The following is a 25,159-nucleotide window of genomic DNA, read 5'->3' as shown; positions in this document are numbered from 1 at the left end:
GTGTGTAGAAGGATTTGGATGCACTACACATTGCTGTTCTTTGGTATTTATGAATACTGTATGCTAATAACTTTCCATGGTCTCATGGGATAGTTAGTGTCTAAAGAATCTGGGCAGAAGTATAGGTCACATATGGGTATTTTCTGTTTTATGAATACTGCATATTCTGTACTGCTTTTTAAATACTATATAACAGGGAAGTAGAGACAGGTTTTCTCATTCAAACCTGGTTCAAAAGTAAGTGCATTTGGTGGGAGATTTTTAGAACTGCCCCACTGTCCAAATGCATCAAAACTGAAATTCATGCGGTCTAAAATTTCCGACATTGCACAACAAAAAAAGTGAAAATTTCCCTTACCAGAATTTTTTTTCAGTCTCTCAAGCTGACAGATACAGAGGGTGAGCAGATTTTACAATGACGCTTTTTAGGGGGCAATGGAATATTATCATAATGCTTACTGCAAAATATGCAGTATTATAATACACCGGTCAGGCATTACATTATGACAATATTGTGTTGGTCCCCCTTTTGCTGCCGTCGAGGCATGGACTCCACTAGACCGCTGAAGGTGTGCTGTGGTATCTGGCACCAAGATGTTAGCAGCAGATCCTTTAAGTCCTTTAAGTTGCAAGGTGGGGCCTCCATGGATCGGACTTGTTCAGCACATCCCACTGATTCTCGGTTGGATTGAGATGTGGGGAATCTGAAATCCAAGTCAATTGCACTGTGTATTCTGACAACTTTCCATCAGAACCAGCACTTCTAAACAATTTGAGCTATAGTAGCTCTGTTTGATTAGACCACACAGGCCAGCCTGCAATTTTGGGAATGCTCTGTCATCTAGCCATCAAAGTTTGGTCCTTGTCAAACTCGCTCAAATTCTTGCCGATTTTTCCTGTTTCTAACACATCAACTTTGAGGAAAAAATTTGACTTACTGCCTAATATATCCCACCCAACAGGTGATGTGATGAAGATAACGAGGTAATCTGTTATTCACTTTACCTGTCATAATGATGAATTATGTCCAGATACCACTTTGTACAAATTTACTCAATGCATTTATGTCAGTGGTAGAGATAACTTCTCTAAATGCCTCCCACCAGCATCAGAGACACCCTCTACATGAGACCTTTAACAACATTGGTAGACTAGTCACTCACTACAAGAGGAAAACGCAAAAACATTTTGTAGAAAGTGCGCCCTCTTGTGCGCGTTTGAGCATCCAGTATCTTTCTTGTCCATTTTCGTAAAGCTGTCCTCTTAATAGTCTTGCTAATTTTATAGGCCTGCATGATTTAGTCAAAATTATATATAATAGCCTAGGTATAAACGATAAACTTATATCCCGTCCCCCTAAAAACAAAAGTTACTGTTAAAGCGATAAAAGGGCGCTCCCTGTAGCTTAAAATTTGCCTGTTAAATACAATGTAAATTGTATGAAAAAAACAGATCGTCCTGTCTCGTTTGTCTTGTAATCGAGAGATTTTAGTCATTGACTAATATGATTCCTATTGTGTTAAAAGTTATTTTAATATGTTCATCCATAAAGGTAAACTCTATATTCTTATCTAGGATATAATGTGTTATCAGTGTAACCACTTCCATGTGTGGGTCGTAGGGTCAGGGCAGGGGTGTCCAACTAACTCGGCCCTAGTAGAGGGCCACTGTCCTGCAGAGTTTGGCTCCAGCTTGCCTCAACAAACTTGCCCGAAAGTTTTCTAGGCCTGTGTCTAGAAAGACCTTGTTTAGCTGGTTCATGTGTGTTAAATTGGCGTTGGAGCTAAACTTTCCAGGACAGTAGGCTGGAGCAGGATTGGACACCTGAGTTAGAGGTTATAGCTTCCGTTGTAGCAACTTACCTTTCGGAACGCCCATACTTTTCAGCACGCACATCTGAGTCCGACCTGCAACCCTGTTTCGCATAATCAGCCACGAGAGGGCGAGGAGTAAACCCAGAGTGCGTTCTGATTGGTCCAGTCGCACCGACGTCACTCAAAAGGCGAGGCTTGGCGTTTGATTGGCATTGTGTGTGTCCGAATAGTAAACCACGGGACCCACGACCACTGAAAGCTTTGAATATCTGACCGACCGGTGCGACTGGAGAGGACTCGGAACAACCTAGGTGAGTGCAGATATCATATTATTTCCGAAGTGCTGATTGGAACAAGTTGTGTATCATTTAAAAGTAACACTGCATGTGCCGGACAGAGACACTTTTGGGTAGAAATGACTCCTTCGGAAGTCCAGCCCCCAGCTGTCCTTTTTAGTGTGCGTGAATTGATCGTGTTGTATGTGCACGCGCATTGTGTGTGAGTTTTTGGAGAGCACCAGGGAGTAGGTCCTTCTCATCTGTCCAGTGTCCCGTCATGGTTCAGGTGGAACAAAGTCTGTTTTGCGCTTTGATCAAAAAACAAAAATGGCCGCGCGTGTAAAAAGAATCTGCAACAAATATAGTTTGTAAATGCATATTATAAATGTTTTATCCTACATATCATTCACCTCTTTCTGCTGATATTGATCTGTTTCTGCTCCTCTAATGGTGTCGTTCAAGTCCCGCGTTGCAGTTTTGATGGAGCAGAGCTTGAGAAAATGTTATTTGGGAACGAAACATGGTAATAAAGGAATATTTCATGCAACTTCCTAAATGTTCATCGAATAAATTTGCGTTTATCTTTTCTGGTTTGACTGTGTATTCTGTGGGAAGAGGACACAGTGGATGCTTGCGCACTTGAGCTTCTTTCGGCCTTAATTGTTTCTACTGCGCAAAAACCGCTAACTGTGTGCAGTCTGGTAACTACTCGTGGTGTAATAGATCTTGCTTATTTTATAATTACGCAGTGTCCTACTCCCACACGAACCCTGGACATCTGCCCGTGTAAACATTTCCTGGGAAGTGACCGGGGAATCCCTCTACGTCATTACGCAGAAGACTTGGGGTTCCAAGGGGCGTGGCTTCAGTTATCTCTAAATATCAGAAAACCTTAGAGCAATACTAGTCTTTGTTTTACCCCCTCCACAATGCTATTTAAATAATCTATTTAATAAAATGTCTTAATTCATACACTTACCTAAATAAAATTATCACACATTATAATAATGTATATATATATATATATATATATATATATATATATATATATATATATATATATATATATATATATATATATATATATATATATAAATAATCCTCATTATATCTGTCTTCGTTATATGTTCATAATAGAATTTTGTCTTTGGCATTTTATTTTTGATATACATTATCTCAATTCCTTAATGATGATCAGTGTTATATAAATGTAATTTATATGTTATAAATGTATAATTTATCAATTCAATTATACACCCACAAATAAAAGTATGCTGATTGAAAGTCTCTCTTCACAGTTTTTATGAGAAAAAGGAAGCCTCATGTAGACACAATTCAAATATATCAAAACAAGTACAATATAACATTTGCTTTATCATTAACATTATATATGATATCTAGTCTAAGTCCCCCCCCCCCCCTCACACACACCAATAATGTGATCATTTTTTATATAAAATGACCTAGACATGATGATACCATGATGATGATGAGAACTGTTGTTGCCTTTCATTATTTGTTTTGCTGTAACACTTGGCACAATCAGCATAATCCTCTTATTTGCAGAGCACTTCATCATACAAACTGACCTACATATTCATACAAGTGTCTCTGTGTGTAGCGAGGGGGGTTTGCAATGTGTCGTACCCTTTGTTCAGAGACGAGCGTGTGTGTGCTCCATCAAGTTCACTAACTGTCAAGTATTTAGACATCAGCAGCTCAGGCTGCGGTATGGACATTAAGCTGTTTGCAGACCCAGGTTACCAGTCCTCCTTATGAGAACCGATCCTAAGAGACATTCATAAAAGCGGATGTACACGAACTTTATTGTATCCATGCTAAATTAGAAAAATACGGTAATGAATACATTTGTTATGTGTTTAATGGTGGTGTCTTCTGGTGCTCTTATTATGACATTTTTTGTCTATAAAGTTGGCATGGAACGGAAGTTGTGACAGTGTTTTGTTTTCCAATTATGCATTGTAAAAAATTGTTTTTGTTTTTTGTTGGTTTAACGTAAAAAAGTAAGTAACCTGGTTGCCTTAAAATTTTGAGTTTATTGAAATTAAAAATTTGAGTTGATACAATGAAGGAAATTTGTTTAAAAAATAGAAACTCAAAATATTATTGTATCTGAACCACCTACAAAATTTGATAAATCATGAAAATAGCACTATTTGGCATGTTTCACTGCGTCATCAGAAATAAAACACACTCAATTACCCAATACGCTTATAAAATCTTTTAATAATTGTGGTGTGACAGGCAGCGGGGGAGGGACCGCGAGAGCGGGCCGATGATTAATGTTCACGAGTGCCAGCTGCGTGGCACACACCGGTCTCGTCTCGCGGCCATGTGACGGGAGCATATAAGGAGGAGCAAGGACAGCGGAAGACGAGAGAGGACCAGGCCTGGAATTTATGTTTAGTTTTGTTTATGTGTTTGTGGGCAGTCGTCCGTGAGGGGCTGCCCGCGGTTTTACTTTAATTTTGTTTATTTATTTTGAATAAATGTTGTTAAACGTTCGCCGGTTCCCGCCTCCTTCCTTCCCATCTACAAACTGTATTACATTGGTGCCGAAACCCGGGAGGAAGGAGGGACGCGCTGTCGGAGAGCCCTCGCTGCTGAGGGGGATCGCGGTGCTGAGGAGTTCGGGCAGCGCGGATGATGAAAGACCACAAGGGCTGCCCGAGGCGATGGTGCTGGAGCGAGGAAGGTGGGACAGAGACCTCGCTGCCGTGCCCCTGGGTCGAGGTGGGGTGGCTGCCGTCCGAGAGGGAGCGGAGGAGTCGCCGCGCTTGCCGTGAGCCGGAGCCTGCTGCCATCCGCCTGAGAGGGGAGGAGCAGGGAGCGCGGGGCTCGCTGCCGGGTCCCTCGGAAGGAGGAGTCACCGCCGGCCGCCAGGGGGCGGAGGAGGATCGAGCTGCCCACCAGGCGTCCAGTGCCATCGCACAGCACCGCGAGGAAGAGCCTCTCGGCGGGCGAAGGGCCGAACGGCAGTGTGTCTGGGAACCGGACCAGAATTTTTTTTTCATCTTTCTTTCTTTTTTTCCTCTCTCCCCTCTCTCGTCCGCGGGCTCCTCGTGCTCCCGTCTACATTTCTCTCGCCTCTCTGTCCTTGCCCCCAGGTGCCGCGGCCGCCGTGATCGCCCCCCCGGGAGGGGGGGGGGGGGGGGGGTTAGAGCGCAGTCTCGGGAGTGCCCCCCGGCCTGCGAGGGGCGATGGGGGTATGTGGTGTGACAGGCAGCGGGGCGAGGGACCGCGAGAGTGGGCCGGTGATTAATGTTCACGAGTGCCAGCTGCGTGGCACACACCGGTCTCGTCTCGCGGCCATGTGACGGGAGCATATAAGGAGGAGCAAGGACAGCGGAAGACGAGAGAGGACCAGGCCTGGATTTTATGTTATGTTTTGTTTTTGTGTTATTAGTGTTACGTCACAGACAAAGGAAAATGGTGCGAGGACTCAAGTGCAGAAAATGATATATTTATTTATAACAAATAAAACAAACTCAAAACAAAACCCACGAGGGGGAAAAACACATAATAGAATAATAAAATATAAACTTAAACAAACCAACAGAATCACGGGGAGGACGGGAGACGCAGACATTACACAAGGATCCAACCCAGACTGACAAACACAAGGAGCTTATAAAGGGAAGAAATCAAGAGGGAACAGGTGGGAGAAATCCACACTAATCAGATAACAAGGGGGAGGGATCAGACAATGACAGAAGCACAAAGGCCATACTGACAAAACCCACATGTGCACACAAGACAGGACAGGCATGTGACATTACCCCCTCCTTAAGGAGCGGCTACCAGACGCTCCACTAGGGACGGGCGGGACAGACCAGGGCGGGACAGACCAGGGCGGGACAGACCAGGGCGGGACAGACCAGGGGGGCACGGGAGGGACTGACCAGGGAGGCACGGGAGGGACTGACCAGGGGGGCACGGGAGGGACTGACCAGGGGGGCACGGGAGGGACTGACCAGGGGGGCACGGGAGGGACTGACCAGGGGGGCACGGGAGGGACTGACCAGGGGGGGACGGGAGGGACTGACCAGGGGGGCACGGGAGGGACTGACCAGGGGGGGACGGGAGGGACTGACCAGGGGGGGACGGGAGGGACTGACCAGGGGGGGACGGGAGGGACAGACCAGGGCGGGACGGGAGGGACAGACCAGGGCGGGACGGGAGGAACAGAACAGGGCGGGACGGGAGGAACAGACCAGGGCGGGACGGGAGGAACAGACCAGGGCGGGACAGGAGGAACAGGGGAAACAGAGAAGGAAGGAACAAACAAGGGAAGGGTCAACAAGGAGGGAATAGGGAAAACAAAATTTTCAGGAGGCCATGGTGGCCCACAAAGTTCAGGCACCCAGGGCGGCGTGGTCAGAGCAGGGTGCTGGTTTTGCGCGGGCAGGCCAGTGCGCCGGGGCGGCGCAGTCAGAGCAGGACGCCTCAGCGACGCACGGAGAGCAGGACGCCTCAGCGACGCACGGAGAGCAGGACGCCTCAGCGGCGCACGGAGAGCAGGACGCCTCAGCGGCGCACGGAGAGCAGGACGCCTCAGCGGCGCACGGAGAGCAGGACGCCTCAGCGGCGCACGGAGAGCAGGACGCCTCAGGGGCGCACGGAGAGCAGGACGCCTCAGGGGCGCACGGAGAGCAGGACGCCTCAGCGGCGCACGGAGAGCAGGACGCCTCAGGGGCGCAAGGAGAGCAGGACGCCTCAGGGGCGCACGGAGAGCAGGACGCCTCAGGGGCGCACGGAGAGCAGGATGCCTCAGCGGCGCGGTGAGAGCTGGACGCCTGGGAGGCGCGGTGAGAGCTGGACGCCTGGGAGGCGTGGTGAGAGCTGGACGCCTGGGAGGCGCGGTGAGAGCTGGGCGCCTGGGAGGCGCGGTGAGAGCAGGGCGCCTGGGAGGCGCGGTGAGAGCAGGGCGCCTGGGAGGCGCGGTGAGAGCAGGGCGCCTGGGAGGCGCGGTGAGAGCAGGGTGCCTGGGAGGCGCGGTGAGAGCAGGGCGCCTGGGAGGCATCTCCTGCCCAGCAGCGTCCACCGGAACAGAGTCCACTGGCATAGGGACAACTGGAACTGGGACCACCGGAACACGATCCACCGGCACAGGGACCACCGGAACACGATCCACCGGAACAGGGACAACCGGAACACGATCCACCGGCACAGGGACCACCGGAACACAATCCACCGGCACAGGGACCACCGGAACACGATCCACCGGCACAGGGACCACCGGAACTGGGACCACCGGAACACGATCCACCGGCACAGGGACCACCGGAACACGATCCACCGGCACAGGGACCACCGGAACACGATCCACCGGCACAGGGAAACCCGGAACACAATCCGCCAGAATTGGGACCACCGGAACACGATCCGCCGTCACTGGGACCACCGGAATACGATCCGCCGGCATTGGGACCACCGGAACACGATCCGCTGGCAGTGGGACCACCGGAACACGATCCGCCGGCAGTGGGACCACCGGCACAGGGACCACTGGAACTGGGACCACCGGAACAGGCACGGAGGGAGACTTCCTTCTCCTCCTCCTTTTCAGGACCACTGGAACACGATCCGCCGGTACTGGGACCACCGGAGTACGATCCACCGGAATCGGGACCACCGGAACACGATACGCCGGTACTGGGACCACCGGCATACGATCCGCCGGCACTGGGACCGGCACAGGGACCACTGGAACTGGGACCACAAGAACAGGCACGGAGGGAGCCTTCCTTCTCCTCCTCCTCTTAGAGACCACCGGAGCTTGGGCCACTGGAACTGGGGCCACTGGAACAGGAACCACCGGAGCTATCCAGCCCCTGGTCCTAGAGGGACTGGAGTCCAGCTGTTCCACAAACTCCCAAAAGTCCGGGGTTCCCATTCTCTCAACCTCCATGGGGCTGAGAGGCATGTCCAGGCAGAGGTTAAACACCTCTGCCTTCTCTGTCTCATTGAGGTACAGTTGATGCACCTCAATAAGGAATTGGCAGGCGAACTCTCTTACACCTGCCCCCTGTTGGCGGATGTATTTAGAGTTCACCTGCCGCATCACCTGTACGTGCCTGGTTAGCTCCATAGTTCAAAGAGCAAACAAACAAAGATAAACAATCCTCTTGCTGAGTCCTCTACGGTTGGATCCTTCTGTTACGTCACAGACAAAGGAAAATGGTGCGAGGACTCAAGTGCAGAAAATGATATATTTATTTATAACAAATAAAACATAAACTCAAAACAAAACCCACGAGGGGGAAAAACACATAATAGAATAATAAAATATAAACTTAAACAAACCAACAGAATCACGGGGAGGACGGGAGACGCAGACATTACACAAGGATCCAACCCAGACTGACAAACACAAGGAGCTTATAAAGGGAAGAAATCAAGAGGGAACAGGTGGGAGAAATCCACACTAATCAGATAACAAGGGGGAGGGATCAGACAATGACAGAAGCACAAAGGCCATACTGACAAAACCCACATGTGCACACAAGACAGGACAGGCATGTGACAATTAGGTGTTTGTGGGCAGTCGTCCGTGAGGGGCTGCCCACATTTTATTTTGTGTGTTTGCGGGCAGTAGTCCGTGAGGGGCTGCCCGCGGTTTTACTTTCATTTTGTTTATTTATTTTGAGTTAATAAATGTTTGTGAAACGTTCGCCGGTTCCCGCCTCCTTCCTTTCATCCACGAACTGTATTACAATAATATTTTAATAAAGGTTGTCGAATCTCAAAAAAAAAATCATTCTCAACTCAAAATTTTAATTTCAGTGAACTCAAAATTTTAAGGAAACCAGGTAACTTTTTTTCTAAAATATTTTTTACAGTGTGATATATAGTGAAACGGCTTTTTAAACCAGAAAAAAAAATGTAGGTCGGGACTTGATTTTGTCCTTTGGAAATTGTTAGGATCGTTGGATGGTTGTGGTTTGCATTGTTGGTAAATGAAGCATTGTTGGTAAATGGTCGACCTAAATTAACAGCTGATTGGTTGATTGTAGTCCATTACATACTTTAAAGTTATTTGACGTCTTAAAATCAAGATGAAATTATTTTATTACCATTTTCTAAACTATAGTGAATAAACTGTGAGAATGTGAGAAAATGTTGGAGATGTCTGAATAGATTTGTAAAGAAATTTATGTAAGAAATCTTTTTGAAAGAAATGTTATGTTTGCAAGCTCCTCTCATTGTTGATCTTTGATATTGTTTTTGAGTATTTTTTAAATTAATTTTTATTCTACTAACATTCTATGTCTTTTTTGCTGTTTTCGCTAGTAACATGTAAACAAAATTTACAGTAATAACAGAGATTCGCTGACGCTTACAGAATTACACAGTCCCTCAAGAATCCATCTTATTTCAACATGTATGTTGGCCACCTATTTTTATCTGTCATGTAATGTATAGCACACTGTCCAACTTCTTGAAAATGAAAGTGCTTCTATGTTCTATTTTCGGTTCAACAATAGGAGATCATTTGATGGATTTAGTTTTAAATAATTAATTTAGTTTTAATAACATTTTGTATATTGATTAAAGATATTAAATGAAACATCTTGGAAACATTACTAGAAGAAAATTTAAGAAACGTGTTAAACATAAAAGTATAATGCACTCATTTAAGATATTTAATAACATATAGAAACCCACTGTACTCTTTGTCTTCTGACTTTCCATTCCCAGTTGTCCCTCCTGATGTTGGTCCTGCATATAGGGTATTAAAGAACATATTTTATGGTTCTTCACACCTGTCAATAACACATGAATGACTAGGCTAAATTTATACGTGTGATATATTCAAGCATCCTATCTAAGATATCTTAAACATGACAGATGGCAAATGCCATGCCAATAAATCATCATCATGCATTGCTTTTATAAAGAATAATTTTTTTAAGACTGGCATGAGGAGATCAATGGTGAAGAAGCATAGTGGATTTTGCATAACAAAACAAACCAGCGAACTGCCTCCTGACCTCAAATAACAATTAACACAATGGCCCGCTGTATCAGGATCAGGGCTGTGACAGTCTCCGTCCTGACCCAAGAAGAGAAGTGTGTGCGTTATTAGTGTAAAATGGTCTTTCTCTCTATAGATTCGGCACTTGCCTGGAGCAGTGGATGAGAAGTTTGTAGCAGCACGGGAGGGAGTGGGAACACCATCGGCCACAAGTGAGTCGTGTGTCAGAGATTGTGGAGTGTGTGTTCATTGTTCCAATGTTACTTGATAGTATTTAAACATTATTATTGAATGTGACATTGTCTTCACAGCTGGAATCTCATTGTTTGGCAACCATGATCACAGGTAGAGATATGGAGAAGTGAGCAGGAGAAAGACTGAGTGTACTTGTCTGGCCTGCAGCTTACTATGAAAGTACAAGTGCTTTTTATAAGCCAGTCATAAAACTGCTGTAAAATAACTTCTGGTTAGTGATTCAGGTCGCGTATAAAGAGTTGTGACTATTTTAGTAAATGACAATAATTTTATTAATCTATAAACATGTAGGAACATGATACTTTTTTTTACTGAAAACCATGTCCTGATATAAAATCTGGCAATTCTACGGACAACTTTATTTAGTCGAAGGACCCCATTCAACATCATTTTACTGTAAAGCCCATGATATGTGCACATGGTACGTTTTTGTTTTAGAATTGTTTAAATATTTAACTTTTTTGGAACTACTATAAAGGTGTTATTAATAAGATATAATTTTAGATGTTAATAATAATAATTAATAATAGTATATGAATAGTTTGTTCATTAGAGTCACACATTTGCCACTTGACAGAGGCCATTAAGTCAAAAAGCGACTGTGAAGCACTTCAAAAATTAAGCTGGTATAAAAAAGTACTTGTAGTAAATGGTTAAATTGAAATATCCGCAGTGTTATTTAACTATCGAAATGCTATTTTTATTAAGTTTTTACTTCTAGATTTTCCATTTCCATTTTATTTGAAATTTTGGTAATTTTGTTGTGTTTTTGCAATTTCTATTTTTTGAGTTTGTTAAATATTTAATTTTTATTTCAGTTAATGTTTATTTGATTTCAAGTAACAAATGTTTATCCCTGAATATCAGTGCAAATTTGGGAAGGTTTACATATAGAAATATAGAAAAATATATGTTTGTAACTCCATTATGTGAAGGTCAGATGAGTCCTCATAGTCTTTCTCCACAGATGTAAGCCTACTAAAATGTGTTGCTATAGCTAACCAAGAGCAAATGTTCACTAAATGTTCACTAACAGTTGTTTGGAAATAAAAGCCTTCATTTGAGTTTTATTACATTGGTATCTTTTAATTGTGTATGGGACACGGCATACATTAAATGCTACTTAAAGCTACTTTCTGCAATTGGTACAGGCTTATAGGAGTATAACAAGTTGCAAAGGCTCTACATGTGTAACTCTGAGTTAGCCTCTAATTCGTATAATACCTTACAAAGATAATGGGCTTTTTTCTGTGACAGAAGATTGTCCTTGAAAGCCAGTGATGGTTTGCATGTTCTGTCAGATGTCATTTGTTAATTCGGGTTGTTCAGAAGTGTGTAATTAACCAAAATTGCTATTTGGTTAACTAGCAAATACTAAAGTTTAAGATAGCTTCTAAACTCACTGCCACTTCCCTGTTAAATGCATCATTTAAAGAACATGTGCAGTGAACATATGGACCTTTCCTGGAAGTAATTAATGCCTCAGGCATTATTCATCAACTTTTTTCCCACCTCTCCAATGAGTCATTTACACACCTGATGCTTGGACGTGTCTTTTCAGCCTTTCTCCAGCAAGCTCATAATGGATTCCCTAATCCACTGTGGTTGTATTGAGATTAAAATCCAGCTCAGATTTACAGAAGGCAATGCCAGGAGAGGGGGGAGGAAAAGAGGGAGCTGTGGGGGAGGAGCGGCTGGATTAGGGACAGATCGTATCCTCTTACGGCACAGCTGTGCAAGAGAGTGACTGTCATTGCTGGATTCCTCTTACAAACTGACCTCAGATCAGAATACACTATCAGTAAATAGACTATCAGTGTTAAAAAAAACAAGAGAAAACAATTATTTTAGACCAGACATTTGGATGAGCCACTCAAAAAAAATATTTGTTTGGATTTACATAAAAAAAGTGTCAAGTGGTTCCATGCAAGTGTGTTAAGTAGTTTCTAATTAACCATTTAGTTGAATAAACAAATTAAAAAAAGGAAAACTGACAACATTTCTTTGAAATATAACAATTCAGATTTGTTTTATGTATATATATGGTGAACACATTTATTTATTTAATTTACCTTATTAAAGTAACTATTTGCTCTACAAGCATAAGTGGAAGAGTATTAAATAACAACAAGTATTAAAAAAAAAAAAAACAGCAAAAAATAACTAATTTAATTGAGGGCAGGAATTCCTTCCAGTAAATGTGTGTGTATGAGTGCCCACAGCCTAAACACAGGCACCACTCTTCTGCATAATGGTAACCACAAAATGACAGAAACTCCTCTAAATGTCCAAAATAACAGAACATTATACACTAACATAAACAAACAACATCGTTCCCTTTTACTGAAAAACATAAAATAACACTTTAATCCCCAAATTTACTATCCTAATGCAGTCCCTTGCAAAGCATGCTGGGAACTACAGATCCACTGCCCAGTTTGTTCATTTCACTCAGCAACATTAAGATGACCAAACAAAAACTTATTAAGTAATGCTGACAACACAATTCTTTTGTATAAACAACTATAAACAATAAATTTCATGTAGTTACATAATTTGTTTTTTAAGTAATGTGAACAAGGATGATTTGATTGCAAATAACAACAGTGAAAGCAATTTCTTATATTATATTATATTAATTATATTATATTATATTATATTATATTATATTATATTATATTATATTATATTATATTATATTATATTATATTAGTGCAGGAGGTCACACGCTAGTATACCTTTTGTGCCGGTCCCAAGCCCGGATAAATAGAGAGGGTTGTGTCAGGAAGGGCATCCGACGTAAAAAATTTGCCAAATTCATTATGCGAATCACAAATATCACTTCCATACCGGATCGGTTTGGTCCCGGGTTATCAATGACCACCATCAGTGCCGTTGACCTACAGTCAACCTACTGTTGACCTACTGTAAGCAGGATGAGAGACAGATTCTGGGGCGAGTTGGAGGAAGTAATGCAGACTGTTCCCAGAGGTGAGAGGATAGTGATAGAGGCAGATTTGAATGGACATGTTGGGGAAGGGAATAGTGGGGGCGAGGAAGTGATGGGGAGGTTTGGTCTTCAGGAAAGGAACCCAGAAGGACAGAGGTTGGTAGACGTTGCTAAAAGTATGGACATGGCTGTGGTGAACACGTACTTTCAGAAGAGGCAGGAACACACAAGTGACATATAAGAGTGGTGGAAGGAGCACACAAGTGGACTATATCTTATGTAGACGCTGTAATCTGATGGAAATTAGCGATTGTAAAGTAGAGGTAGGTGAGAGTGTAGCTAGACAGCAGGATGGTGGTGTATAAGATGACTCTGGTGGTGAGGAAGATGGAGGGAGTAAAGGCAAAACAAAAGACAAAGTGGTGGAAGTTGGAAAAGGAAGAGTGCTGTGTGGTTTTCAGGGAGGAGTTGAGACAAGCTTTAGGTGGTCAAGAAGTGTTTCCAGATGACTGGACTGCTACAGCCAGAGTGCAGGGAGACAGGTAGAAAAGTGCTAGGTGTGTCACCTGGAAGGAGGAAAGAAGACAAGGATACTTGGTGGTTGAGTGTGCAGACAGGAATATAGGGTGATGCAGCGTGAGGTTAAGATAGAGGTGGCAAAGGCCAAACAGAAAGCGTATGAGGACATGTATGCAATGTTAGATAGTAAGGAAGAGGAGAGGGATGTGTATCGGTTGGCAAGGCAGAGGGATAGAGATGGAAAGGATGTGTAGCAGGTTAGAGTGATAAAAGATAGAGATGGAAATGTTTTGACAGGTGACAGGAGGGTGAGGGAAAGATGGAATGAGTACTTTGAGGAACTGATGAATGAGGAAAATGACAGGGAGGGAAGAGTTGTAGAGGCAAATATTGTTGACCAGGAAGTAGAAAATATTAGCAAGGGTGAAGTTAGGAGAGCTTTGAAGAGAATGAAGAGAGGAAAGGCAGTTGGTCCTGATGACATACCAGTGGAGGTATGGAAGTGTCTAGGAGAGATGGCAGTAGAGTTTTTACTAGGTTGTTCAACAAGGTTTTAAAAAGTGAGGGGAGGCCTGAGGAATGGAAAAGTGTTTTGGTGCCGATTTTTAAGAACAGGGGAGATGTGCAGAATTGTGGAAACTACAGAGGTATTAGGCTAATGAGCCATACAATGAAGTTGTGGGAAAGGGGAGAAGTGGACATTTGTGAGCAGCAGTATGGTTTCATCCCAAGAAAGAGTGGTACCGGATATGTATGAGAGCATAGGACAGTGGTAAGGTGTGCTGTAGGTGAGACAGAGGACTTCACGGTGAAGGTTTGACTGCATCAAGGATCGGCTCTGAGCCCCTTCTTGTTTGCGGTGGTGATGGACAGGCTGACAGATGAGGTCAGACAGGAATCTCCATGGACTATGATGTTTGCAGATGACATTGTGATCTGTAGTGAGAGCAGGGCGCAGGTGGAGGAAAGTCTAGAGAGGTGGAGGTTTGCTCTGGAGAGAAGAGGAATGAAGGTTAGTCACAGCTAAACAGAATACATGTGTGTGAATGAGAGAGAACCAAGTGAAACAGTGAGGTTACAGGGAGAAGAGGTAAAGAAGGTGCAGGATTTTAAGTACTTAGGGTTCAACAGTCCGAGCAATGGGGAGTGTGGAAAAGAGGTGAAGAAGCGTGAGCAGGCAGGTTGGAATGGGTGGCAAATTGGAAAACAAAAAATATATTTCATTAACTCTATAAAAGTTTACCCAACTATGATGACATCCGATTCTGAGAATCTAATTGTTTTTAAAGGGGTGGTTGCATGCAATTTCACTTGTTTAACTTTAGTTAGTGTATAATGTTGCTGCTTGAGCATAAACAGTATCTGCAAAGTTACAGCGTTGAAAGTTCAGTGCAAACGGAGATGTTGTCTTTTAAAGTTATTGCAGATTATTGCCTACAAAAACGGCCGGTTTGGACTACAACAAGCTTCTTCCTGGGTCGGTGACATCATAAACCCTTGCTAGTAATGGTAAGGGGCGTGACGTTTCCGGACAACCTGTGCCTGGCACTTCAGCCAATAAAAATACATGAAAATTTGGCCATCTAACCAATCTCAGACCATTGCGTTTTTCGGAGGGATGGGCTTCATAGAAGCAGGAAGCAAATGGGCCGTTCAAAGGACAGTGGAGACAGCGGTGTGGAATAAAGGTAAAATCATAGACTGTAAAAAAATATGGACATAGTGTCCGTGACGTCACCCATAGGATTCTGATAAGCCGTTCTGAAGCTTAAAGTAGAGACGAGCTGGGCGTTGCCATCTTGCGAGCGAGTCATCACGTGTCACTCCAAGATAACAGAAAATGGGCAAAAAGGCGGGATGTGGGTGGAGCTTTTTGTGACGCAATGACTATAGACGCCGGATAAATGCATATCCATGTCATTCAAAGTAACCAAACCCTTAATTATGCAGAACTTAAAGTCTTTATATAACATAAATCAAAGAGTTATAAAAAGAGTTATAAAAATTCATCCCCCTCACAGTTGTCATGAAGGTCAAAATTTGTACCAGGCTGTAAACATGTTTTTTTCTGCTGAATATTTTGTAATTTTAACATGGGGCTCAATGAGATTCTGCTCCCTTCTGGAGCCTGTCCCTAGTGGTCAGTCAATGAATTGCAGTTTACATTACTTTCGTATTGGCTTCAAGATAGATTGCAGGAGGTTGCCGCTTGGGTAAAATATAAGAAAAATACAGCGTTTAAAAAAAAAAAGAAGTATTAAGACTTAAGTATTAGGAAGTATTAAGTATGTTATACTGCGCCCCATAAACACAACCAAGCCACACAAAAAAACACGGAACCACTCCTTTAAAAAGACATCTGAAATAATAAATTAAGTGCAATGTAGTGTTGTCAAAAATAAGATTTTTTGACACATTGATAATGAAATATAAAAAATGCTTCCAATACTCTTTTTCTACAGAATAGATGCACGATAACAGCTGCACTTTCTCGCTTTCTTTTTGCGCTTAAACAGTAAAATACACACACAATAATGTCAAAATGCTATGAATTACATTTATTAAAATAGAATTTAAAAATATATTAAAATAGAAAAAGTACAAATTTTTCACAATATTATCGGTGAGCATTTGAACATTACTGAATCTTTTATACATTTCCGATACAGTAGCTAAATATTTACATTTAAATGTTAATGGCATCTGAAGAAACCAGCTTCTTTTATTCTCATTCCTTATACATGATGCATTTTTGAAATTGTATGATTTCAAAATAAGGGTGTTATTGCTTAAATTACCAGAATGGTTGAAATTATTGGTTCGGTATGATGGTCATGAAATGAGAGTTGTTAGATTATAAAGATTATAGTGTGTCATCACTGTGTAAACAGAGTAAAACTAAGTGAGCTGCTTTAAATACATCCAGAAAGCTACTGCATTTGACTCTTACATTATCAGCACTAAAACACACCAGCTGATTCAATTCAAGCATGAAACATTATACAATCGATACATGCATTCAAAACTTTGTGTATCAGACCATGTATGAGTAAACTCTGGTCTAAACATGACTCAAAAACTGAAGTTGAAGCGTACCGATGTTAATAATAAAACCACATAATTGCAAGTTCACAGTTTCACTCATGCATTTCCTACGAAAGCCCATTTATGAACATGATTGGGACAAAGAGACTGAGAAATCAGCGGGAGACGTGTTCAATGAGGGTGTTTGAATCGCGTTGGCCCCACAGACCCCTGGTAGCTAAGCTTATATAAGGACACTTATGTAAGATCCACTGGGGGGCTTAACTGGGTGATGGGCTGTCTCTGATGTAAAGGGGCGGAGTCTGACACAGCAGGAGAGGATTGTGGGATTAGATGTTTGGAGGGAGGGATGTATGTGTGTGTTTAAGTCAAGCACTAGTAAGAGGATCTGTGTATGTGTATGTATATTTATGTGTGTCCACATCTGTGTTTGGCAGTCGTCTGGAAGGCTTTTTCTCCTTTTCTTTGTTTGGATGCCTCTTTTTCTGTCCTTCTTTTTTCACTCTTCTACCTCCTGCCTGTTTTTTTAGAGAGTCAGAGGAGTTTCTGTCTAGGTTTTTATTTTATCAGTCACTTTGTTTTCATTGGCAGAAGTCAGCAGTTGTGCAGTTTTGGTACAGAGCAAAGGTCAGGAATGATTCTTACTTTGGGCGAAACGTTCTCAAATGGAGCAGGTTCTAACTCGGATGCCGGGGACATTGGAGAAACTGGGGAGGGGGCGTCTGAACTTGCTGAGAGCGCAGAGACATCTGGAGGTTAGAGATCTTCATGTGTTTTTTGTTTTGTTTTGTTTTGTTTTATTTTGTTTTGTTATATGTTTAAATATGAATGGCATTTGTTGCCTTTTAGAAGAGGTTGTGAAATTTTCTGAACAAACCAAAAGAGAAAGGGTGGGTTGCCAGGTTGTGCCAAAGCGTGCCGTAGCGAGTGTAGCTTCAGTGGTTTTACAAATGCTGTTTTATTTTTGTTAATTCATGTTTTTTAAAGGAAAATCATGCAGAACTTGAAAGAGATTTTGAGAGAGGATTTCTTGCAAAACTCGAGACGGAGAAGGAGGACAAATGCAAATGTAAAAGTTTCACACAAGATTCAGTCAGCACAGAAACATTCATTTGTTGTAAGTTAAAAATAACGTTTGGAAATAGCCTGATTTTAATGAACCTTAAAGGGATAGTTCACCCAAAAATGAAATTTTGATGTTTATCTGCTTACCCGCAGGGCATCCAAGATACAGGTGACTTTGTTTTTTCAGTAGAACACAAATTAAGATTTTTAACTCAAACGGTTGTAGTCTTTCAGTCGTATAATGCACGTGAATGGTAACACATGAGCGTATGAGAACTATGAGAGTAAAAAAAACATGCACATACAAATCCATATTAAACCCTGTGGCTCGTGACAACACATTGATGTCTTAAGACACAAAACGAACGGTTTGTGCGAGATACCAAACACTATTTATATAATAGTTTTTTACCTCTAATACACCACTATGTCCAACAGCCTTCAGCACGCAATCACTTCCGGTAAGTGAGGTCAATGCCGTATTTTAAGACATCAATGTGTCGTCACGAGCCACAGGGTTTAATATAGATTTGTATACATGTTTTTTTTAACTCATAGTTCTCATACTCCCATGCATTACCATTACCATTCCTATTCCTTACCACACCATACATATCCTTTTTTTCCAGATGTTTTTTTTTGTTCTCTCCCAATGATGTATAGTTTCATTGGGAATTTCCCTGGGAAAATCATTTATTTGATGTTATATGCAAGATTATTGACTTTCCCCACATTATTCCAAACATGAGATTTTGTCTCCATTTTGAGGCCAGTGAGTGTGTGTTACTCAAGCATTTTCTTGTGACATTTAGCGCTCACTGTATGCATGGAATTTACAGTAAATCAGCTGTGTAATTAAATCTTTGGGAGTGTAATAACAGTGCATGCCAAAGCTGCAATTTAACTGTCAAACTAGAGTGCTAATGTCTCTAATTAGGTCTTTAAAATAAATGAAATTAAAACACAGTGTACAGAATTTGACAGATATGAGGACGTTTTTATAAACTGTGTGTGTGTGTGTGGCACACATATGTTAAATGTTAATTGCGTGTTCTCATTTTTAGGTGTGTGTGACTTCATTTGTATTTTTATTTCCCCCTCAATTGTTTATTACGCTGTCAGTTCATCCATTATGTACTCTGTTCAGCCAAATAAGGGATGCCCCAGGGTACATTTCTCTGTGACATATTTGCAATAGAAAATAAACAGCGGGTCAATGTCAAAGTTTGCTGATGGTTGCTTCTGGACTGCAACTGTAGTGCCTGACCTGAATTAAGTGAGTGTAATTGAACCACTGAAATGATGTTAAATATCGATCTGTTGGCCTCGCCTACTGTTTCCTGATGGAGAGTAAATGTGCAAGCATACATAAGTGCTCTGTTCTGTTCTACTGTCACAGATGGATTACGCTACTGCAGGCTATGACCTGTGTAGTCACATGACTCACTGAGTGCTTGGCCTTGCAAAATGGTTGTGTGTGTAGATGTTGAGGGAGATTTGTCAATGACTGTGTTAGAGAGTGGTCTTAACATCAGTACGAGACGAGTCCACATTTTTAAAAACCAAATCATGTATAATTTTAATAATTAATCCTTGCATAATAAATACTTTATAAAAATACTTCATAATAAATTATGAAATGTTAAATAAATATTTAGCACAGTTTATTTCAATAACTATACTTTTTGTTTTTATTATATGGATAAGATAAATAAAATATATATAAAATATATTTTAAAAATTTACAAAACCATATCATATAGTTATTTAAAAAAATGAATATATATATATATGTGTGTGTGTGTGTGTGTGTGTGTGTGTGTGTGTGTGTGTGTGTGTGTGTGTGTGTGTGTGCGCGCGCGCGCGTTCGCGCGTGTGTGTAATATTATGATATTCCTAATATTGTGATGGTCCCCCCTTTTGCTACTAAAACAGCCCTGACCCATCAAGGCATGGACTCTACTAGATCCCTGAAGGTGTGCTGTGGTATCTGGCACCAAGATTTTAGCAGCAGATCCTTAAAAGATCCTTTAAGTCCTGTAAGTTGCGAGGGGTCTCCGTGAATCGGACTTGTTTGTTCAGCACATTCCAGAGATGCTTGATTGGATTAAGATCTGGGGAATTTGGAGACCAATTCAACACCTCAAACTTGTTGTTGTGCTCCTCAAACCATTCCTGAAACATTTTTGCTTTGTGGCAGGGCGCATTATCCTGCTAAAAGAGGCCTCAGCCACCAGGGAATACTGTTTTCATTAAAGGGTGTACATGGTCTGCAACAATGCTTAGGTAGGTGGTACGTGTCAAAGTAACATCCACATGGATGGCAGGACCCAAGGTTTCCCAGCAGAACATTGCCCAAAGCATCACATCACCCACACGGGCCAGCCTTCGCTCTTTACTCGGTCAAATCCTTACGCTTGTCCATTTTTCCTGCTTCTACTTTGAGGACAAAATGTTTACTTGCTGCCTAATATATCCCACCCACTAACAGATTTCGTGATGAAGCGAAAATCTGTGTTATTCACTTCACCTGTCAGTGGTCATTATGTTATGCCTGATCTATGTTTGCTTCATCTGAAGTCCTGGCTGGTGTTGGCATCATCTCTTCAAAGGGCCTCCCGAGGTAGAAACAGAACAGCACATAGGAAATTATTAGCGTAGCTGATGTTCATAACATTTCAAGCAAAAGATATTCATGTCCATTTCATCTGATACTGGAGTACATGGTTATGGGATGTGACATTCTGTGATTGCTTGGGTAAAGAGATGTGTCTTTAATCTAGATCTAAACTAGGAGAGTGTGCTAAGCCCCGAACTTTATCAGGAAGGCTATTCCAGAGTTTAGGAGCCACATGTGAAAACATACATTAACACAGCTAGACCATTTGGGGCCTTATAGGTCAATAGCAATACTTTGTATCCAAAACGGAACTTAATGGGTAACCAGTGTACAGATGATAAAATGAGTGTTGTATGATCATATTTCCTTGACCTGATAAAAACTCTAGCAGCTGCATTTTGGACTAACTGTAGCTTGTTTATTGAGGATGCAGGACAACCATCCAGTCCAGAGGTCATGAATGCATGAACTTGCTTTTCTGCATCAGAAACAGATGTTGCATGTTCCGTTGCTTAGAGGTGGAAAAGGCTATTTTTGTAACATATGAAATATAATTTTTGTCAAGTTGCTTTCTAATATAACACCAAGGGCTGTGTTTTCCAAAAGCATCGTAATCCTAAATTGATCGTAGAAAAATTGCCACCAGTGGTCTCTCTGATCAATTTAGTCTTTTGGGAAACACTGCTCAGGTCTATAACTGTAGGGGATGAAGTAACAGTACATCCTTTTATTCTAAGAGATTCTGTGTACAGATTTTTGGTCCAATAAGTAATACCTCAGTCTTATCTGAATTTAGTAGAAGAAAATTAATAGTCATCAAATATTTTGTATCTTTAATCACACAGGCAACTTGGATAATTTAGAGATTTAATTTGGTCATGAAGAAATATATGACTATCATCGACATAACAGTGGAAACTTATTCCATGTTTTCTAATAATATTACCAAGGGACTATAGCCTGATGTGGTCATACTCAATTCTAGTCAGAATATGAGTCTGAAACTGCTCCATTGGGCTGTGATTATGGGGCGTGTTTCAACCGAAACAGGAAAGACAGCAATTGGTCAGACCAACAACCAATCAGAGCAACGAAGCGACGCATTGTCAAATGTCAACAAAGTTCAACTGCACTGTGTTGCCCCCCCCCCCCCCCCCCCCCCCCCCCGAGAAGCTATTGTTTAGGGCTAGTAGTTGGCGGGTTTTGTTGTATAAACTTGGCAACCCTGTCTGCATACGCGCTGGAATCAGGCTGGAATACACAATCTTTGCCGGTGTTGTAAAAAAACAAAATAATTTAATGATACACAGAGTACTTACCCAACGTGATCATCATTTCTGAGAGAAATTGTGATGGTGAATGCATATACTGTACAAACAAGCTCTCCGTTTAGGATTTGAACAAATATAATCCAAGCCCCTTTGATGACGTGCATGATTACGTTACTGTTGATCATCTCTCCGCCATCGTCTAATGCCCGCCCTGATGATTTCATTGGTCCAAACTGTTTCTGTTCGGGGATAATTACTCTATGGAGCGAGGCCAGACTGAACTGCCAGACCTAAAAAAATTGTGGGCGGGGCTAAGTTCGGCTGGCATCCAGGCTACCAAGGGACAGCATTTATATTAAAAATAGCAGAGGTCCTAACACAGTTGTATGTAATGTAGTGTTGTGTATATGCCCTATATTGCCAAAAGTATTGGGACACCCCTCAAAATCATTGAATTCAGGTGTTCCAATCACTTCTATGGCCTGTTTCTATAAACATTTGTGAATGAATGGGCCATTCTCAGGAACTCAGCGATTTCAAGTGTGGTACTTTGATTTGTCAACTTTTAGTGGTATTATAACAAAGTGGAAGTAATTGGGAAAAACTGTAACTCAGCCACAAAGTGGTAGGCGGGGTCAGTGCATGCTGAGGTGTCGCCAACTTTGTGTCAATACAGACCTCCAAGCTTTGTGTGGCCTTCAGATTAGCTCAAGAACAGTGCGTATAGAGAGCTTCATGGAATGGGTTTCCATGGCAAAGCAGCTGCATCCAAACTTTACATCACCAAGTGCAATTCAAAGCGTTGGATGTAGTGGTGTAAAGAATGGCTCAACTGGACTCTAGAGCAGTGGATATGTGTTCTCTGGAGTGAAGAATCATGTTTCTCTGTCTGCAATCGAAATGGGCGAGTCTGGGTTTGATGGTTGCCAAGAGGAATGGTTCTTGTCTGACTACGTTGTGCCAAGTGTAAAGTTTGGTGGATGGGTGATTATGGTGTGGGGTTGTTTTTTAAGGGTGGGGCTTGGCACCTTAGTTTTAGTGAAAGGGACTCTTAATGTTTCAGCATACCAAGACATTTTGGACAATTTCATGCTCCCAACTTGGTGGGAACAGTTTTGGAATGGCCCCTTCCTGTTCCAACTAGAGATGTGTGGATGGGCTATTAATTCAACTCCGTCTCCGATCGGCACACAGGGACAAAAATAAAAAAAAACCCTAAATAAAACGCACATTGCCTAACCTGACCTTATCTGAATAGGCTACCGTACAGTTTTTCCATTGTAATAAAAAACGCAATTTGGCACATCATTTCAACATGCTGCCATTGGCCCACTTCTAATTAATGCCTATTGCACTTGATTTATTTTTTTTGCATAAGGAAAGAAAGCTTGAAGTCATTCACGATATAGGCTAATTAACTCTACTTTCTAACTTAATTAAGAAATTAAACTGTTAATTTTGACCATTAAAAATATTGACGATGTGACTTAAAGAGTTGGTTTACCAAAAAATAAAAATGATCTCATTAATTACATTCGACACCTGTAAGACCTTCGTTCATCTACGGAAAACAAATAAAGATTTTTTTTTTTTTAAATCCAATGGCTCAGACAGGCCTTCATTTACACCAATGTCATTTCCTCTCTCAAGACCCTTAAAAGGCACTAAAGATCTTACTGCAAAGCCCATCGCACTTCATTACAGTATAGGCTACCCATCAAATAACAACCACTGGAAAAAACAAACAGTAGCCTGACTTAAATATAGAGTTTTTTTTAAAAACGACTTTAAAAAAAAGCACTGTTTGTATCTGTATCTTTATGTTGTCCTTCTATTATTTGTTAGTTTATTACTGACTGTTTACTTGATTAATAAATTATTTGAGAACTTTTCATATTAGGCAATTGCTTATTGTTGTGATTTACTTTTCCCAGCTATTTCCCAGACCCTAAGCGACCATGTTATTAAAGCTGCATAGTACACCACTGGGCTAGCCTTTTTTTATAAGATACCAAAATAAACAAGATTTGTGCATTTTGTTAGTTCTATTGTCCTGTATGACCATTGTGCATCTAACATGATACTAGATATTATTATGGTAAATGCGGTATCCAAATTTCTTTCTTTTTTTTAACATCGTAAAAAAAATTCACAAATTTCTGAACATTACCACCACCAAATCAGTGATCAGTCAATTTTGATCGCAAAAATCACAAAAGAATATTGCGAAATCCTGGAGGGACTGTATAGTGTGTGTGTGTATGTGTGTATATATATATATATATATATATATATATATATATATATATATATATATATATATATATATATATATATATATATATATATATACACACACACACACTACATGTGTTTCACTCATTATACCATTTTACACTCAGGAAACTACCTCAGTGGATCAAATGAACACTGAAGACAAAAGAATAGCTAAACACATACAATAAGGAAATAATAGTATCGTGGAAGGGGGTGTTATATTTCAGCCATCTGATATTGTGATGCAAAGTTTGTTTTATTTTACAGGTGAAACATTTGTCCTGTTCTTTCACCCTGGTGTGTATTACTTAGAGTGTTGCAAGGGGTCTGTCTTGTGTCGTAACAGCTCTCTTTCTGTATGCGTGCAGCTATGCAGCAGGTGTTGGATAACCTGGGCGAGTTGCCCGCCACCACCGGGGCTAAAGACATTGACCTCATCTTCCTCAAAGGCGTCATGGAGAGTCCTATCGTCCGCTCACTGGCCAAGGTAAAGCACACTCAGCTGTCCAGGCTTTACTGTAGCTGATTTGAATTGCAAATGAGGTTCATCTTAAAACAAATTTAATTTGTGACTAAATGATATAAATAATTATTGGACATTAAACTTGTGTCTGAAAAGCACACTCATCATCAACACATTTAGAAAGTCATGCGGATTTGCCAGATCAGAAATGTGTCATGCCATTAAATTAGTGTTAAATTTGCAAAGAGAAGCAACTAGACACAAAGAAATATCAGTTCATGGATTGATGAAATGATGAGATGTTTGTGTTCAGGCTCATGAGCGTTTGGAGGATGTGAAGTTGGAGGCTGTGCAGGAGAATAATGTTGAGCTTGTGACTGAGATTCTGGGTGACATCAGCGGGCTGAGCGTACGAGATGACAGTGCTGCAGAGCTCTCCAAAATCCTGCAGGAGCCCCATTTTCAGGTTCAATATTTGTACCTTGTACCATATCTCGTTTTATGTTGTATTTTCACATGTTGTTTCATCTAAACTCATACTTTCTCGTTTTGATCTCATCTCATCTCGTCTCGTCTCATCTCGTCTCATATCTTACCTTCTTA

General features: G+C 41.6%; 1 protein-coding gene across 4 annotated transcripts in view; it reads left to right on the top strand.

Annotated features, from left to right (window-relative positions):
- Positions 1 to 2,008: 2,008 nt before the first annotated feature.
- pals2b (protein associated with LIN7 2, MAGUK p55 family member b) overlaps positions 2,009 to 25,159 on the top strand; it is a 45,351-nt gene continuing 22,200 nt past the window's right edge. Inside the window, exons 1-6 of one of the 4 annotated variants that reach the window (XM_067424897.1) lie at positions 2,009 to 2,125; positions 10,228 to 10,303; positions 10,403 to 10,436; positions 17,452 to 17,615; positions 24,462 to 24,580; positions 24,870 to 25,022. In XM_067424897.1, the coding sequence (XP_067280998.1) occupies positions 17,495 to 17,615; positions 24,462 to 24,580; positions 24,870 to 25,022 (393 nt within the window). In that variant the 5' untranslated portion in view covers positions 2,009 to 2,125; positions 10,228 to 10,303; positions 10,403 to 10,436; positions 17,452 to 17,494. The remainder of the gene's footprint in view (positions 2,126 to 10,227; positions 10,304 to 10,402; positions 10,437 to 17,451; positions 17,616 to 24,461; positions 24,581 to 24,869; positions 25,023 to 25,159) is intronic. The other 3 variants (XM_067424898.1, XM_067424899.1, XM_067424901.1) reach the window with 3 other exon arrangements.

This window comes from Pseudorasbora parva, chromosome 19 (genome assembly GCF_024679245.1).
Source record: "Pseudorasbora parva isolate DD20220531a chromosome 19, ASM2467924v1, whole genome shotgun sequence".
Classification (NCBI taxonomy): Eukaryota; Metazoa; Chordata; class Actinopteri; order Cypriniformes; family Gobionidae; genus Pseudorasbora; species Pseudorasbora parva.
The sequence above is the reverse complement of the archived record's forward strand: the minus strand, read 5'-3'. Positions and strand labels throughout refer to the sequence as shown.